The sequence below is a fragment of the Oenanthe melanoleuca genome, chromosome 5 (assembly GCF_029582105.1).
Source record: "Oenanthe melanoleuca isolate GR-GAL-2019-014 chromosome 5, OMel1.0, whole genome shotgun sequence".
NCBI lineage: Eukaryota > Metazoa > Chordata > Aves > Passeriformes > Muscicapidae > Oenanthe > Oenanthe melanoleuca.
The window spans coordinates 43,863,126-43,880,984 of NC_079339.1; the positions used below are offsets into that span (position 1 = coordinate 43,863,126).

Consider the following 17,859-nt stretch of genomic DNA (forward strand, 5'->3'; position numbering starts at 1 on the left):
AACACAGAAAATTCCATTTTTCAGAAGGAAAAAAAAAAGGTTAGTTTGATTTTTTTTATTGCTAACAGCATTGCATAAATTATTTGTTTCTACCGGAAAAAAACTGCACACATAAATTATGGATCTGGAAGTATGATCTTCTAAAGATCATACCTGACACCTAAATTCACAACCCTTTCTCCTCTCCTTGAAAACTGTACTAATGCATCACTTTTCTCTCCTTATCATGGCTTCCCATCAGATGGTAGAAAAATGTACTGGGTGTAATTCAAAGCTTGTTTGTGATAACTGGCTATTGATGCATGTGCTCTTGGGATGGAGAAGCACATTGCTGCCTGGGCACCAGCTGATCCCAAGCAGGTGACTTCTTTGCACCTTTATACTACTTCATTTCTGATGGAAATTCTCATCAATGTTTCTGTCCTCTTCCTTTTCAAAATTCTCAAAGGAAGTTAACCTACAACACTCTTTCAAATAAATCAGACTTTTTCAAAAGTGATTATGTAGAGGAATAAGAACATGAACAAATAGATTGCACAATTGCACAGCCTTGTTTTTTAATGAAACAGGACTAAATTAGTATTTTAATTAATCACATATTAATACCCTGGAACTCAGGAAATCCAGTCTTTCTGCTATGTGTGCCAACAAGGATACACATTCCTGAGCTACCGATACAACCACATTGTACAGTATATTATTAAAGGAGTAGAAACACAGAATTATAGAATGTTTGGGGTTGAAAGGCACCTTAGAGACCATCCAGTTCCACCCCCCTGCCACTAGACCAGGTTGCTCAGAGCCCCATCCAGCCAGGCCTTGACCACCTTAAGGGATGGGGCATCCACAATCCCTTTGAGCAGCCATTGCCAGTCATCGCCACACTCACAGTAAAGAATTTCTTCCAAATATCTAACCTATACATATCCTCCTTCAGCTTAAGGCCCTTCCTCCTTGTTCTGTTACTAACTGCCCTTGTGAAGTCAAATGATAAACAGGAAAGATTTTTTTAAAATCCAAACCAACTGATCTATAGAGACAAACTATTTTACTTGAAATTATGTATGCAGCAGTAAAAATCATCAATATTTATTCAGATGCTGTGAGAGCATATTTGTAAGCTAAAGAATCAAATCTGCCAGTGACACCACAAATCCATACTATACATATACTTTATTAGTCTGTAATGTCATCAATCTTCCAGTACATTTTTACAATGAATGCTGCTTACCTCTTATGTCCCAGTCCATGTGTGTGATATAGCTGGAGGCTCCCTTGCAGATTCCTACTCTTTTACTGCTCATTACATTGTAAATATCTACAAAGTTGTCACAGGATGCCACAGCTAAGTACTTTCCAGCCCCTAAAACACATCAGTACAAACACAAAACATTTTCAAAAAATTTTAGTGCTCTGCATGCTAAACACAAGTAAATTCTGGAATTTAGCTATGTGCAACTTTGAATTCTTTGACATCAGCTTTCTAATTTGTACATTTTCCCCTACAAACTGGTTACATACCACATAATCAGCATGAAACACACAACTATGATGTCATTACAATTTCAAACAATAAAAACCATTTGTGAAATTTTAAGCATTCATGGCATTCAGAGAATGGTAAGGCTTAGGGGAGCAGAAAGTAATGTTGTATGAAAATTGGTATCAGTAATTTGAATCAATTTTTCTAACAAATGAGTATTTTAACTGAAGTAGGCTATGCATTTTGAGTTTCTAAAATATGAGCTACAATGTTGGTAAAAACAGCCTCATTAGGAGTGCTAAGGTGGGAAAAATAAGAAAAAAGAGTTTTTAGAAGTTTCTGACACATCAGTTTCAAGCATTCTTATTAGCTAACAGTAACTGCAGTGATGTGCCAAACTTATGCAGCTCATAAAGTGGAACCCTAGGGATCTGCTGGATATTCATTTAAAAAACTGACTGTTTTATTCAGGAGATTACTATTCCAATAATCTCATCCTTAAATAAGCAACACAGGATTTCACACCATGGTCCTTCAAAATGTTAGTTTTGCTGACCTATTTTTTACATCTAAAAGTACTACAAACCTTTACTACTTTTATCTCTTAAATGTGATCAGCCTTATTTTAACAACCTTGATATTAAAATTTTCATTAAAAAAAAAAATCACTTACCAGGAGAAAATCTGATTTCTGAAATAACATCTTTCCTGTGCTGGAAAGAGACCAAATCCTCCAGGGTATCTGCATTAACTATCAAAAAACTTCCGTCATTGAGACCAACAGCTAATGCTTTTCCATCAGGAGAAAAGCAGCAACATCTGCCCCCTATGAGAAATTAAGAAATTGCATTTAGGTACATTTACAGCCCATTATCCTTCTTTCAGATCTATTTTTCCCTTAGTAAAGGAAAGCTACTCTTATACTATAAAACTTCCAAGGAAGTTTTCCAGATGCTGCCAAAATAATTTCCAAGCTGCAATACCATATGAACAGGTACGCAGGCCCAGAATCTTAGAATTTGCATATTAATTGACATCTGTTCTACATTAGTAATACAGATTAATCACTATTGTCTCTGTATTTTTAACTTGATCTCCTACTTTGTATCTGGTGCTGCTGTTACCATTTGCTATGGTAAAGAGAACACAGCTGGAAAAGACCCTCAGTATTCACAGAATTCAGTCATTTGCTATCCCAATAAGACACTAGATCACAGATTCCTTCCAATAAACATGCCAAGTGTTGCTTAAAAAGCAGTTTAATTACCAGTTTAAATTTATGTATGGTTAACTTATATTGATTTATTTTCATGCCAGAAATTTCTGTTGACATAAATATTTTCCCCTGTATTTGTTCCTCTGATTAACTTGTTGACAGCAATCCTTTATTAGGATGGCTTCACAAGAAAGCTTTGCATTCATTATCCTGTAATTCCTTTCTCCATTCTCAACTTTTAGTTTAATTGCATTCAGCTGAACACAGATGAGAAATGCACACCAAAAATATCCTGATTTTTATCTTGTAATTCACATGAATACTGCAATATTTCTTGGGAAAAACACTATCACATGCAATTGTCACACTGCATTCAACAACAACCTCAGCCTTCTGTTCTTTAAGTTACTCCTGACCTACACATTTTTCTTATAGTCACTGGATCTTGCCTTTTATCATTAACAGATATTATTTCAATTCCATTACTCAGACTGCAGAAGTATTCATTTTTTTCTGTACAGTACACAGGAACTTCTTAAGAATGCCAAAGCATCTCAAAATGTGTCTCATCAGCAAATGGTCATCAAAAACATTTTTTGCCAAAAGTACTTTTAAAAATATTAAGAAATATCAGCTTTAAGACTTGAACAGAGTTCACAAACTATAAACTTTCTTGTTTCATCCCTGCTTGTGTGAGCTTGTAACTCTTCTACATTTATTTAGTCAATATAAATCATCTTCAATTAAGCTTTTCATTATCAGTTTGAATCAAACTGCATTGTTGAATGCCAGACAGATAAAACCTACTGTTATTTCTTTATCTTGCAAAGCATACAGAGCATTAGAAGCTTGTCAGGGCCATTCTCATCTAATCCTAAAAAAAATCACCTTATATGATGTAATTTAAAACAGATTTTCCATCTGTCAAAATAGAATTTAATTATATCCTAAACAATAAGTAAAAATTTTATGACTATTCTTTTCTTGACATTCCAGATTCTTTAAACATTCACAAAGAAGAAAATGGTAACAATTCTTCTAATATTTCTCCCAAAAAGTTCTAAATCTAAAGTCTCAAAAAAAGTCTTGCAATATTATAAGCAACATAACATTTATGTAATTGACTCAACTTTTATTGTTAATTCACTGACTTAAATAAGTTACAATTGCAAATAATATTCAGAACAATACTATACAGAATTTTTTGTACAGATTCATTAGCTTAAGAGCTGCATAATTATGAACACAGCATTAACACAATAATTTGAGAAAAGAGAAGAATTTATTCTGCTTTCAGGTCCCCCTTTGAAAAGATTCATAATGCTTGGAAATGTCAATTGCACCAGTAAATATTTTTCGATACTAAGCATCTTACCCTTTTTCAATTTGCGAACAGCTAACATACAATGGCTAGGAGATAAATCCCATATTCTTAAGGTTTTGTCATCACTTACAGTGGCACAAATGGGTAAATGAGGATGAGTAGCTAGACCCCAAACTTCCCCCTCCATGTGACCCTGAAAAAACACAATGAATCAGATTTCTTTTTATTTTTAATTGAAATGTTAAATAATACATTTAAGAAAGTAAAAAAGCAAAAGAACATGCATTATTTAGAGGATAACAAATATCTGAATAAAACCAGAGAACTTGAAAAAAATTCACTCTGCTAGTTATGCACAATTATAGTAATTTTTTTCTACAGAAAACTTTTGCAAAGTAATCCTCAGACACATATATGTCAATGGCCTGGCAGGTGCAACCGTGCAAGGAAGCTCAACAAGTTCAGGGTCCTGCAGGTGGGTCAGGGCAATCCCCAGCATAAATAGGCTGGGCAGAGAATGACTTAGAGCAGCCCTGAAGAGAACTTGGAGGTTTTGGTGGACAGCAAACTGGACATGAGCTGGCAGCGTGCACTTGCAACCCAGAAAGCAAACTGTATCCTGGGCTGCATCAAAAGAAACATGACCAGCAGGCCAAAGGAGGGGATTCTGCTGACAGAGGAGGGGGTGCTCAGACTAGAGAAGAGAAGGCTTCAGGGAGGTATTGTTGCAGCCTCTCAGGACTTAAAGGGGGCTTATGAGAAATATGGGGACACATTTTAGTAAGGCTTGTAGTGACAGGAAAAGGGGTAATGGGTTTAAGGTAAAAGAGGATAGATTCAGACTAGATAGAAGAAAGAAATTTTTTGTGACGAGGGCAGTAAAACACTGGGAGAGCTTGCCCAGAGATGTAGATGTCCCATCCCCAGAAATCTCCAAGGTCAGATGGATGGGGCTCTGAACAATCTGATCTATTTGAACATGTTCTTGCTTACTGCAGAGGGTTTGGACAAGATGACCTTTAAAGGTCCCTTTCAACCCAAACTGTTCTATGAACTAGGTTTTTTCTAGGTTCTAATATTTTCTTTTAACAAATACAGTTCTTGATCTATTGCACTGGCCACTCAGAAAGGAGAGAATCCAGAGATTTTTACTTAACTATTAAAGAAAATCCTATACTGATGCAATGTAAAAATCTGTTTAGTAGTCAAGCTTTAAAAAAATGCACCTGTTTGGTATGGCAAATTTTTTTTACATAATTTCAAGTAAAATCTCAAAACAATCACCAAGGAGACAACTTTTGAAAATAAAAGTAATTAGTACTCAAGAGAAGTTAATTAGGAATTGGGAGGAGGATCCACTATTTCACACACTTTTCTTATTTTTCAAAACAGATCTATGATCTTGGTCTGGAAGGATGAACTCATTAAACAAACTAGTAATGAAATTCTATGTCCTATCTTGCTCATTAAGGAGTCGTATGGTCTAGTCTACTATAAGTCATAGCAACACACTAACTTCATTAGAAGTTAAAGTGCTTCTTATTGCACATTCTTATTAATCTTATTTTTACTTGAAAAATAAAATCATGTTTGTGTATGACAAATTGTACTGATATGTAACACATACCTGAACCAGCAGAGTTATTGGTCCACTTTTATCCACCTCCAATATTTCACCATTCTTTGTGCCCACTAGAATATGACCATGTCCTAATGATATGGCACGTATAGAAGGATTATCTTCTAATAGGAGACCTGGAACATTAAAATGTTAGATGATAGGATTCTCAAGTATGCCTAGAAGAGGATTTTTCCCACTTATGCATATTACATTCTCACTGGAGAAAAATCTACTCAGTAATAAACTGTGAAAATATTCCTGCATGAAACATGTCTGGATTCATTTGGGAAGATTTAGCAATGTATCAAGTTTAATCAGCCTGACTCTATGCATGTGAAGTATCACCAATAACAATATATGGCTACCAATTATGGTAACTCCAATTCTAGCTTTTTGTAAACAAACTATGAGAATGACTGCAATGTTTTCCTTAATGAGTATTTACATTCATTATGTTTGAAAATCAAATCATGTACTTTAGAACACAGCAAACATAATTTTAAGGGAAGGGGATGGAAGAGAAAAAGCTATCCAGAATGAAAATACAGGCAACTGTAAATTAGCATTAAGATCAAGTGGTAGAAACAGGAAAAATAGGAATGAAAATGTTCTTTAAGTATTTCAAAAGACATTTACAGAAAATTAACTACTAATACCTTACAAAACTAACCACAATTCTGAATTCCTTCCTTTCTCCAAAACAAAAAAGATCAAGTAAGAGACTTCACGATCAGAAATAGAATGGGCTTTTTGTTTGCCACTTACATAAAAACAAAACAAAGCAAGAAAACACCTGGATGATAAGAAACTTACAGCTAGATCAACTAATTTAATTTAATAGTAAACTAAATATTATGACCTGCACTCACCAAATCTGCAAACAGACCCTACCACACACTGTTCCAGTAGAAAAATCGCTTATTTAGAATCAATAAAGCTTAAAAAAAGTGTTTTAGCATTCGTTATGTCAAATGTGGATTTTCTCCTTACTGGAGAAAGCAATTTCACAAAGATTTCTAAAGGAAGTACCTTAAAAATAGAACAAAGCATAGGATGAAGTCTGTGTTACCTTTGGACCCAGGAGCCAGAGCAGCCCTTTTGATGGCATAGGTTTTGAGACAACGTTCAAAGGTATCATCCCAGAGAGCTACTACCCCATCCTTTCCTCCAGTGACAAATCCCTGGGAGGAAAGAAATAAAAATCACTAGCTATAATTTATTATTATCTTTCCTTAATTTTTCAGTAATTTCTGCCAATACTGAAAATGGACCATATACAACATTGTAATGCACAGAGCTACAGATGTTAGAGATGGAAAGAACAGGAGCAACAAAATGAATGATTTCTCCTCCTGATGAAGGCAGCACAGTTCTGTACAGTGCATGTACATAGGCTGGATTTAGAAGTTCTAACCTCTATACTTCTACCATTCTAGCAAAATAAGATAACCAACATACTATAGTGTTTTTCCTTGATATTTAGGATCCATATCCCTTCAGCATTTCTTCTCTTTCCACAAAACCTGACTTAGTACTGCAAAAATTTGATTAGTACTTATATTTTCCAAATATATGCACATTTCTGTCATTCTGTCTTTAAAAATTATACACAGGTATTTTAAGAAGCAACAGGTATGGTTAATACTGAAATCACTAGTTGTTTCCTTCGGAGCACACAGTTCTTGCAGTATGAATAACACATGTTGTCCAATGCTACTTTTCTGAAACACAAATATTGGGAGGTGGAGTGACTTGGTCTAACCTAGGAAAACACCAACATACATGAAACTTTAAAGACACAAATAATCTAACTGGAACACTCATCCATATTTAAGGACATGCTTAAATGCATTCCTGGGCTAAAAAAGAAGCCAAGAATCTGGAGAAGGTACTTAATGATCTACAGATTGAATTCATCTATGGGTAGACAGTAATTACAGCACAAAATAGTACAAGTATGGTCGTCTTCTTCTCTCACAAACTCACATATTCCACTGAACTTACTTAAATCAGTTACTGTTATTTCTTTAGTAAGAGGTTATGAAAATTACTGAATAGGATGTCAGTGACCACAAGGGTTTGAGAAACAGCATGCTACATAACAAGAATAAGAGACTGCATAAACACTATTTTGCACTAATGCACAAAACACTATTTTGAATCTGGACCACACAAGGCTTTTCTATAATGAAAATAAAGACATGGGGAAAAGTTTAACTTTATCACAGACTTTTTTGTCCAGACATAAAAAAAGCAATGAGCAGTTTATTTACTTTTTCCAATGCGTGCATGCTGAACACAGGACCATCATGTGCTTTGACAGTTTTTATGAGAAACACATCTCTCCAAATACACACATCCCCCGTGGAGGTTCCAGAGAATGCCATCTCTTCTGTCCAGCCATACACTGCACACATCATTGTGTCAGTTCTTCCCAGTGCACCTATGCAGCCCTTTCTCCCAATTAGTCCTCCTCCTGGTTCAGACCAAAAACAAGTCATTAGACATCTGCTTGGAACTATAATACAAGAACTATATAACCATACCTGGATCAACAAGTCCTTTTCTTTCAGTCCTCCCATGCTCCCCAAAAAAATGAGTTAGAGATCTCACAAAATAAATTTTATTAATTGCCAACTTTCACTACAATAAAAAACAAAAACCAACCAACCATCCAAAAAACCAAACCAAAACCAACCAAACAAAAAAACAAAACCCAAAAGACTCCACCTTACTTATTACTTGAATCTGGATTCAACTAAGTATATATACCCACATATACCCACACATACCCATACACAGACAAAATGTATTTGTAAACTTGCATCTAAACAAAAAAATTAACATCTATGACACACAGTTCATAGAAACTACTAATGAATTGTCTAGAAACAAAAAAAAATTTCGATCTTCACATCCCACTCTTTTCATGACGTTCAGTGAGAGGATTTCTAACTTTATTTTAGAGGGTTACTTATAATAAACTATGGGTAATATAAATGTTACAGATATATACATTTTATAATTCTTTCATATCAAAAATCATTTGGCAGTTATAGCACACAAGAACTTCTGGCTAGAAAAACAGATTTATATCATCATAATGATTTAAAACAACACAGGGAAACTTCATGTGGTATAACACAGAAGTCCCTCAGGATCTGACACTTTGTACTGTTCTTGCACTGAGATGGCAGGTGTTGGAACCCCCTGCCCTCACCAGGCAGTGAGGACAAACCAGTCCAGAGCAGGCACTCCATGTAACTTCTCAACCAAATGAGCCTGCTCTACTGCAGATTTCAGAAAGCTGGCATTGGTTCAGGTGCCCCAATTCTCTGCTCCTCACACAAACACTGGATGTGTTTCCTGGGGGGTGACTACCTCACCAGTGTGCCACTGATGCTTCACACAGAGGGGCTGCAGCATCAGAGCAATCTGATTCCTCTGGCTGAGCAGTGCCAGAGAGTAAAGCAGCATTTTAAACAATTTCCTTTCTTTCTTCAAAATCACCATCTCCAAGCTATTATCATAGTCAGGATTTCTTTCTGAAGAATTTATAGTAGCTCTTTTAGCAAATATTCTGAGACACTTTGTTCTTTCTACAGATAGCAAGCTCAATTGTGAAAATTACTAATTTATGTAGACTTCAACACCTTGCTCTCAGGCAATCTTGATTAATTTCTGTTGGAGCTAGAACTGAGAAAAACAGTGTAATTTTTTTTATGACAGAGTTTCCTCTACACAATTAATCTTTATCAGGATTCATGTGAGTTAATGTGCATAAATTCTGCATGAATAATTAGAACATTCTTAGCAGATAAGTTAGTCTTCTGTAGCACATGTGTCTTTATATATGATATGAGGTGTGAAACAATGACGTTCACACAAGTATCAGGGAATGGGTTTTTCACTGCTCAAAATTTCTCAAGAAGAAATAACCTTGGTTTTTAATTCTCAAGATCAACAGAGGTATCTAGACAAAGAGCTCTCAACTGGCAGATATGTCCTCTTCAAGTACTTTGCCTGAATTTTGTATGTGAATTTTTTATAACCTTAATATTATTTATACTTGTGCCTTTTTACAGCATATATGTCGTAAAGGTTCTTCTTCTAAAAACTGTTCTATGATTTTAGAGCAGCACTGTAAAATTTTCAGATATGCTATATTATTACTAGATCTTAAAACAGACAGTAGAAAATGCAAGGTCTTTTCTACTTATGTAGCTATAGCTCCATGCCAGATGATCTTAAAAAGAATTTCCACTACTGCCATAATGCCAATTAACATTATTACTGCTAGGAACACTAACTAGAGAGATACAGAGAAAACATTTGCCTTTCATGCATGAAACATTCAGTAAATGATGCAATAGTTATACTGTCAGTAACAGAAAATGCTCTAATTCTGAAATGTGTTCTTACCTGCTCTCCGCCAGAATTTCATGTGTTTAATTCCAACTGTAATCAATTTATCAGGCATGTAAGGATTAATCTTAACAACAAAAATCTTATCTTTGCTTCCCCTGAAATGCAAAGCAAAATAATTTAAATAAAATTATAACTCTTAATATTTTAAATAAGTTTGGGAGATGGTTTTTTTGTTTTATTTTTATGTATACCTGCTCTATCTTGCTAAAATTTACTTTCAAATCATTACTGATAGTTTATTATGAGGAAGTAGAAAGCTAAAGAAGCAACATACTGAGCCCTGTTCTATTTTCTTTAGCCCTCAGTTTCCAAGGCAGGTGAGTAATTATATTACTCAAAGAAGCACTAGAAAGTATTTTCTTTGCAAAAGAAAATATATTTGCATTAAGTTTGGGTACATGGCATTTAGATCTTTGACAGCTCATAATAACACTTAAAGAAGTAAAATCACAAATCTTATTTTAAATTCACATATTTTGAAAACAAACTGCCATTGTCATTCACTATTTAGCTGATTTTTCTGTTTTTGTTAGAAAAAAAATTATGCTGCTATTACATCTTTGATGGAAATTAGTTGGTTCTGAAAATATTAAAACCTCTTGTGTTTTAGATTTCTTACTATGCTTCTATAAAACTAATGCTTTACTTCAGTCCTACAGGTTGAAAAACAGCTTTTGACTGTTTGCTATCTATGCAAAGCAATGCTTACAGGTTGTTTTTCTTTACTTAAAATGCAGAAGAGCCTCCAATCACTAATTTTTGCTCCTTGTTCAAAAGTGGCAGTAATCTTTTATTTTCTGTCCTTTCAGACACTACATAAACTAGTGGCTGAAAGCATGAAACAGTTTCTTTCCAAACTCACAGTCATCTTCAAAATACAGATGCTGTCTCAAAAACTCTAATCTATTCTAATTCTAATCTAAATTCTAATTCCAGTTGTGTGGGTGGCAGAAACAAACAAAAAAAATTAGGTGAACAGCAGACAAATGTCTTCAGAGAAGCCAATCTAACAGGGCTTTTGAGAAGTAACTGTTCATTATGTATGTCATCTATTCAGAATTTTCATTCTTCAGTGGATAAGAAATTCCACGTGTTTAAAAATAAAATGAGAGTAAATGAATTTAAAGAGCAATAATGACTTATGATTAAAGGGGTGAAAGGGAAGCTGACACTTTTTAAATTCTACTGCAGCAAGTAACAAATCTTTTTAAAATTTACCAAGAACAATGTTTAGAGTTTAAGCACTGAATCCAGACAGAATGGGACAAAACGCACTCACACTACTGCTCTAAAATTAGATTAGTCTGGTCAAGACTCGGAGAGGAAAAGGGATGAACCCTGAAGAAAAAATAACTCTGCAAAACAACAGCAAATGAATATCCCAAGAAAGGTGTGGCCTCTAATGAAAAAGACCTGAACATATTATATCTCACCATTTTTAAGAGGGCAAACAGAAGTGCATAGAGTTTTAAAGAAAATATTTCAGAACACAGCAATGTCTTCTATACTCTTTCTTTACCAGTTGAGCAGTCACTGTAATAGTTCTTGTTGACTATCAGACCTTCATTTACTTCTTCCACAGAAAGTTGTTAACATGACATAAGTGCTATTGCCTGCATCACTCACATAATAGAAACTGCTCATTTATTAGAGAACTCTCAGTCTTTAATGAATATATTTTCCTTACTGTCATTTGATAGTAAATTTAGGTACAGATTTTAAAACAGAGTTAAATTCCTACCTTACTGCTGAAAGCTTTTCTCCTTTCTTCCAGTCCCAGAGTACAATAGTGTGATTGTCATCTATTCCAACAGAAGCCAATCGTTTCCCATCCGCTAGAATAACAAATTTATTATTAAGAGAGTAGATAGATAACTATGTTGCAATAATAAGAAACCATATTAAAAATATTACAACTTCACAAATATTATAAGAATGTAAAAAAAAGCAAACAAGCATATGATGTTTTTAGAGGCATGTTTTTTCATCTTTTTGCTTTTAAACTTGGATGAAGTGTAGGACTTCAAATTTTTCTGTTTAAAATTTGAACTTAGGTGCCCTCTGTTCAGCTGTAAAACAGAACAATAGCTGTTCATACATTTCCTATGTGCAAGACTCCAAAGGAGATCTTTCTAATGAATGCTCATTCTAAGACAGCGTCTCTCATTTGACACTGAACACACTGCAGAATATTTTTAATACAAAATTTTCAGTGTAAAGGAACTCCTAGTTTCTCAATTATCTGGTATTTTTACACAGAAAAGGAAAAGTGTAAATAAATAAATAAATACTTATTACCTGAAAAATCAACAGCACAAACACCATACTGGTGATAGCCCTTTAATACTGAGAGTGGCTTTATTGTTTCTGTATCCCAAATGTGTATTGAGGAATCTCGACCAACCTGAAAGTATACATATTCATAGTCATTTTTTTCATTTATCAGTTATTTTACACAGTTGTTTAGAAAGTATTAAAAATATTTCAAAAAGTATTTGTAAAAAATTACAGTGATACAATTTTCCTAGTATTATTGATGTCTGGCTAACAGAACATTATTCCTTTTGCTGCTTCCCAAATACCAAATCCCAGCTGGCTTAGGCACATCAATCATAATTAACTAAAGTGCTCCTGTGGGGGGAAAAAAAGCCCTTCATTGATTGCACTGTGGCATATTTATTCCATCAATTTTTCATCAATCATTCCCTGTCTAAAAATAAAATGTTATTTTTATTGCTAGTATGTCAGCTTCTCTATATTTCAGAAATCAAGGTGACTTCTGCTGCTTTCTGGTGTCATTATAAGGCAGATTCTAATAAACTGTGGAATAACTTCCACTAGAATGCACTAATGTAGATAACAAACCTGGTAAGAAATGGAGCATAGCTTACTCTTTTCACCCATGCACAAAAGCAATATTAGTCATCACTTAAAAGATTATTTGCTATTGCAATGGTTTTTCACCTCAGTGCACAAATTAAAAGATTGCAAAACCAGAACAAAACTCTCATGCTTTTAAGGCTCAGAAAAACCAGGATCTGTTTCTGGTTTTGTCACCAACTTAACATGAGATAGTTGCAAAGCTTTTCAGAACATTCACTGTCAGGAAGAGCTGAACCAGGGTGGCATGAGGAATTTGATTACCGCATTACCTAGTTTCTTTATAGCATACAACAGTATGTAATGTGTATGTACAAAACAGTATATAATGGAGTGTATCTTTCTGCTGATAGCATAAATTATTGTGAATTCAGGGACATTTTTATTCATAGCCTTTACTACTCCAAAATTAAATCAACTCAATTCTTATATTTGGGGCTAATTTTTTAACTGACCTACAGAGTTATGTTAATCTCTACATTTTTATAGAAATGAAGAGCAATAAATAATAATAAATAATATTAGAAATAAAAAAATATTTCTATTTAAAAGTTCAGTTCACATGTTTTTCAATTTATTATACAATAACAAGAGCAGCAATGATAAGCATACATAAAAACCCCTGAAACATCAACTCAAACCTTCAAGTCCTAGTGTATAAATATTTAACAGAAGGTTTGTTTGTCTGAAAACATGAGTGAAAATAATTTACCTAAAATAACTGTCTGGCAAAAGATAAAATTAACTATAAGTTATATATAAGTATATAAGTATATAAGTATATATATAAGTATATAAGTTATCTATAAGTATTATAAAATAAACTCAAGCAACATCCATCCCTTTGTCTGCACAAACAGTACATAGTTTGCGTACAGGTGATAATGAAAAACATAATGCACTAAAATGAAATGCTGGATTGTAACTGCTCACTCTATACTACGAAATAGTAAATTAATGCAATGTTAACAAAAAAATATATTAAAAAATATATTTTATCTGCACATTTCCTCCACATGTTATCAAGAAGCTGCAACATAATTCTGAATTTAAAAAATTAATCTATTCATAGTTTTAAATGAGGTTCAGAAAAACTATGGACTGTAGACTTTTACCATAACATAAATAACTGTAAAAAATCCACCTCTGTGTCAATTTTTACCATTATTTCATTGGCAGCAGAAATGCAGTCCTTCACCTGAATAACTGCAGACTGGATGCTCTTCCCCCAAGGCCTTTCTAAATTCAGCACTAACAACTTCAGATTGTTCTTGCAGACGAACACGAGCCCTACCTGGCCTGTTGCCACATAATCCTTCAAGGGATGAATGGCGAGGCAGAGGATGTCGTCGTCGTGGCCCAGGTAGAAGCGCTGCGTGTTCTGCTGCCGGTTGTACACGACGCCCACGGCCGCCACGTGGTACACGATCTCACCCGTCTGCGTGTAGAACAGGTTGCTGCGGCAGTCGTAACCCCTGTAACTGAGCCAACAGAAACGCTTTGCTCGCCCAAGTCACAAACACGGACATTGAAACCCAGAGAAAATTATGCTGGATTCATTTGGTGCGTGTAAAACTCACATTACTTACCAATAACTCTTTCGGTGTTTTAAAATTTAAATATACTTTCCCATTCTTAAAGGAACACCAATTTATCAATCTAATTTACCACCAGACATCAGTATTGCAAGCACTAGTTTAAAAGAGGCACTTAATTGTTACTTTGCACAGCTAGTTTAGAAGAGAAAGTAATAGCTAGTAATTTTTTCAGACCACATGGAGAATGCAACATGGGCATGCAACATGTAGTTAAGTGAAGCAGAAAATGTCCAAAGTATTAGTTTTGGCTATTTCCTACTGCTCAAAAATCAGGCAGCAAAACACAATAGTTTCTGGAAAGCAAATGCATAAATTTCTTTCTAGAACATTTCTTTTTTTGAAGGAAAACCTGTCCTTTCTAAGTGATACAGGAATTGGCATGAGTAGGCCAATTCCCAAGTGAGGTCTGTATGCACTATCTCAATACACTCATTTCTTCTGAAGTGTGACTAAGAACATGGAGTTATATACATCTTTCCTTATATACACAGCACAACCATATGCACTGGGGAAGTAATGAATCTGTAAGGCAGCAGACCAACTTTAGTTTAATGAATATTCCAAAAACCATGGATCCATGTTTGTAAACATCAGACCTATGCTTTACTGGAAAACAACAGAACACATACTTGGAGCTGATTTGAATACAATGTATTTCTGTCTGCTCACCTACATTACACACAGTAGTACTTATGTCATTGGATGCAATTAGAGAAAAATTACTAAGATCACCCCACAAAGTTTTTAAACAGACCAGCAGATAATCCAGGTCCACTGCTCCCCAGAAGAAGGATGTTGTATTTCATGAACTTGCATCTCAAACTATTGGAAGATCATGGAACTCCTCCCAGCCCAGTTCCCTAACCTGTCCAGGTCCCTTCAGATGGCAGCACAGCCACCAGGTCTGCCAGCCTCTCCCCCCAGCTTTGTTCTGTCTGCCTTACTGTGAAGTATAAAGCTGGGTCTCGTGAGATCACAAAAAAGAGAAGTGAACTTCTTAAACCAGAAAAAAATGTGATAGCCCAGAAAAAAAGCTTTTAAATAATGCTACCTCTGACTCACTGTTTAGATTGGTATTCACAGGCAGATTCTTAACTTCAGATTTGGTCCTAATTCAGCAACTTTTCAGTGTCTCCTGAGTTACTGTCCCTTCAAGGTGTCTAGCAGAATCTCTCTTAAAATTTGATCTGAGGCTCAGCTATGTTTGCTCCCTGCTTGCCCCAAAGTGACCAAAAATTTAGACTCAAAATACAAGTGCAGGCTCTCCAGTCCTGCTTTGCTCTCCCTCCACCCACATCCTTCACTAACAACCTTCCCCTGAAGCAGCTTGTGCAGGTGTTTTGGAGCTGATTTCTGCCTAACCCAAAGTGATGTCTGCTTGCAGCCTTCTCAGATGTACAGCCACTAGTTAAGGAACAGAATACACAGACCTACGGTAGCTATAAAGGATAATACAAAAATAACCTATCACAGTATGTAACATCATCATTTTAAGTACATGACAACACTCAGTGAGGGCAGGGATTTTTAAGGCAGTCACAGTGCCAAAGAAGGTACCTGAACCTGTTGTTGCTCAGACATAATTTTCCTGTGTCTCACTCTGCACTGTGCTCTGCTAAACACACTGGATTTTCTTTGCAAGCACAGAGTAATTAAGAAAAAAACAAGGCCAAATTTTCATCCTAAAGGAGAATATTAAAAACAAACAAACAAACAAACAAACAAAAACAACACCAAAACAACCCAAAAACCAACATCTATGTAAATAGGCATGCTGAAAGAAATACTGTATATTGAGCAATTTCTTGCAAGCTCAGCAGTCACCTATAAAAGTAAAAGGTGTGAAGACAGCAAACGGGTTTCAGATCCTCCTACACACAACCCAGAAATTGAGAATTTTCCCAGCTCATCGTAACAATTATACCCTAAATTAAACCTAGTGAAATTGAGTATATTAATGCCATGCATCACAGGACTACTCAAAAATATCCAAAATGTATCTAGGATGCAGGAAAATAGTTCTTATTACTCATAACTTTTTGTAATATAAGTTAATTTTAGTTAGTTTCCTCTAGTTATTATAAAAATTAGCACAATCAATTACAACTAAAATACAACATATTTTGCCAAAATATCAAGCAGTGCCAGCAAAGACTCTTTGTCACAAAATTAAACACATTTGCTCTTTCCCATGTGCCAGTTTACTAACTTCTTGACAATACAGGTACTTTTCACCAGAAGTAAAAGTAATAGGCCTAGGTCAAACAGCAATGAAAAGAAGCACATTTCAATGTAGAATATCATTCCCTAAGAATATTCTACACAGTTCCAAAATACTTTCATCTTCGTATTATTAAAGCAATTTAGAACTGAGATTACTAGCTAATCTCTGAAAAAGCATTAAGAGATATTATTTATTCACATGTGGAAAACAAACCAAAGAAATTTACAACGGATCTTGATTAATGATTATAAATTAAATAATAATGAAAGCAAATTCTGTGTTGTAGTCACTCGATAATATATAACAAGGCACAATAAAAATAAACTGCATTCTGCCATAGTTAATTATCCAGGATTGATTCAAGTTAATATGATAGCAACTATCAGAAGAAGCTGTAGCTTCCTCAGTGCTACATATGGAAAAATAATTGCCATTACCAAAGTCATGAATAGCAGGGGCTGCATTGAATTTGAGATTAAAACATGTAAACATCAGTGTTCACACGTTTATTAGATACATTAACTCCTGCATTTTAATCAAGAGTGTTGCAGTCAATACAGTCAGTTGAACCTGCTCAGCTGGCCAACCTCAGCACTTCCATTGTAGCTGAGTCAAATCACTCCTAATGCTCCACTGACTACTAACTGGATCTCCAATAACTGTAATGGAAGTTTAGATACACTCATAAAACCATCTCCTTTTGGGCACATCACTGTGAATTCTGTAACCTGAAGCTGAATCCAACCCACATTTGCAAGTTACACACCTGTGTCCAACTAACAGGCAACTTCACAAGTACTGTCCTCTCTGGGAAAAGAGTCAATGTCCAAGCTTGTCTAATCCCGGAAGAGTTTCAAAACTTGCATGTTACTCTTCAAAATACATGTGGGAAGTTTCCACATACAGTCCAACCCTCCCCCAAAAATCTCTAGAAGAACCAAATGTGAAAACTAACATGATTGAGAACAGAGTCCTTAGTACAAAGCTGGAGATTTTTATTTTTTTTAAATATTCTGCATAGAGTAGTTTTCTCAAGAGGACCCACTCATAGGCTATTCCCTTCAGATTCTGTTTGTGGGTACTTG

The 17,859-nt window shown here is 34.9% G+C and overlaps 1 protein-coding gene across 1 annotated transcript in view; it reads right to left on the reverse strand.

Annotated features, from left to right (window-relative positions):
- The window catches only part of EML5 (EMAP like 5), a 99,504-nt gene that overhangs the window by 39,545 nt on the left and 42,100 nt on the right, over nt 1–17,859 (reverse strand). Inside the window, exons 14-23 of the mRNA XM_056493691.1 lie at nt 14,247–14,433; nt 12,371–12,476; nt 11,814–11,907; nt 10,067–10,167; nt 7,918–8,120; nt 6,714–6,825; nt 5,651–5,778; nt 4,075–4,216; nt 2,157–2,309; nt 1,232–1,363 (exon numbers count right to left, since the gene is read on the reverse strand). Coding sequence (XP_056349666.1) covers nt 1,232–1,363; nt 2,157–2,309; nt 4,075–4,216; nt 5,651–5,778; nt 6,714–6,825; nt 7,918–8,120; nt 10,067–10,167; nt 11,814–11,907; nt 12,371–12,476; nt 14,247–14,433 — 1,358 coding nt within the window. The remainder of the gene's footprint in view (nt 1–1,231; nt 1,364–2,156; nt 2,310–4,074; nt 4,217–5,650; nt 5,779–6,713; nt 6,826–7,917; nt 8,121–10,066; nt 10,168–11,813; nt 11,908–12,370; nt 12,477–14,246; nt 14,434–17,859) is intronic.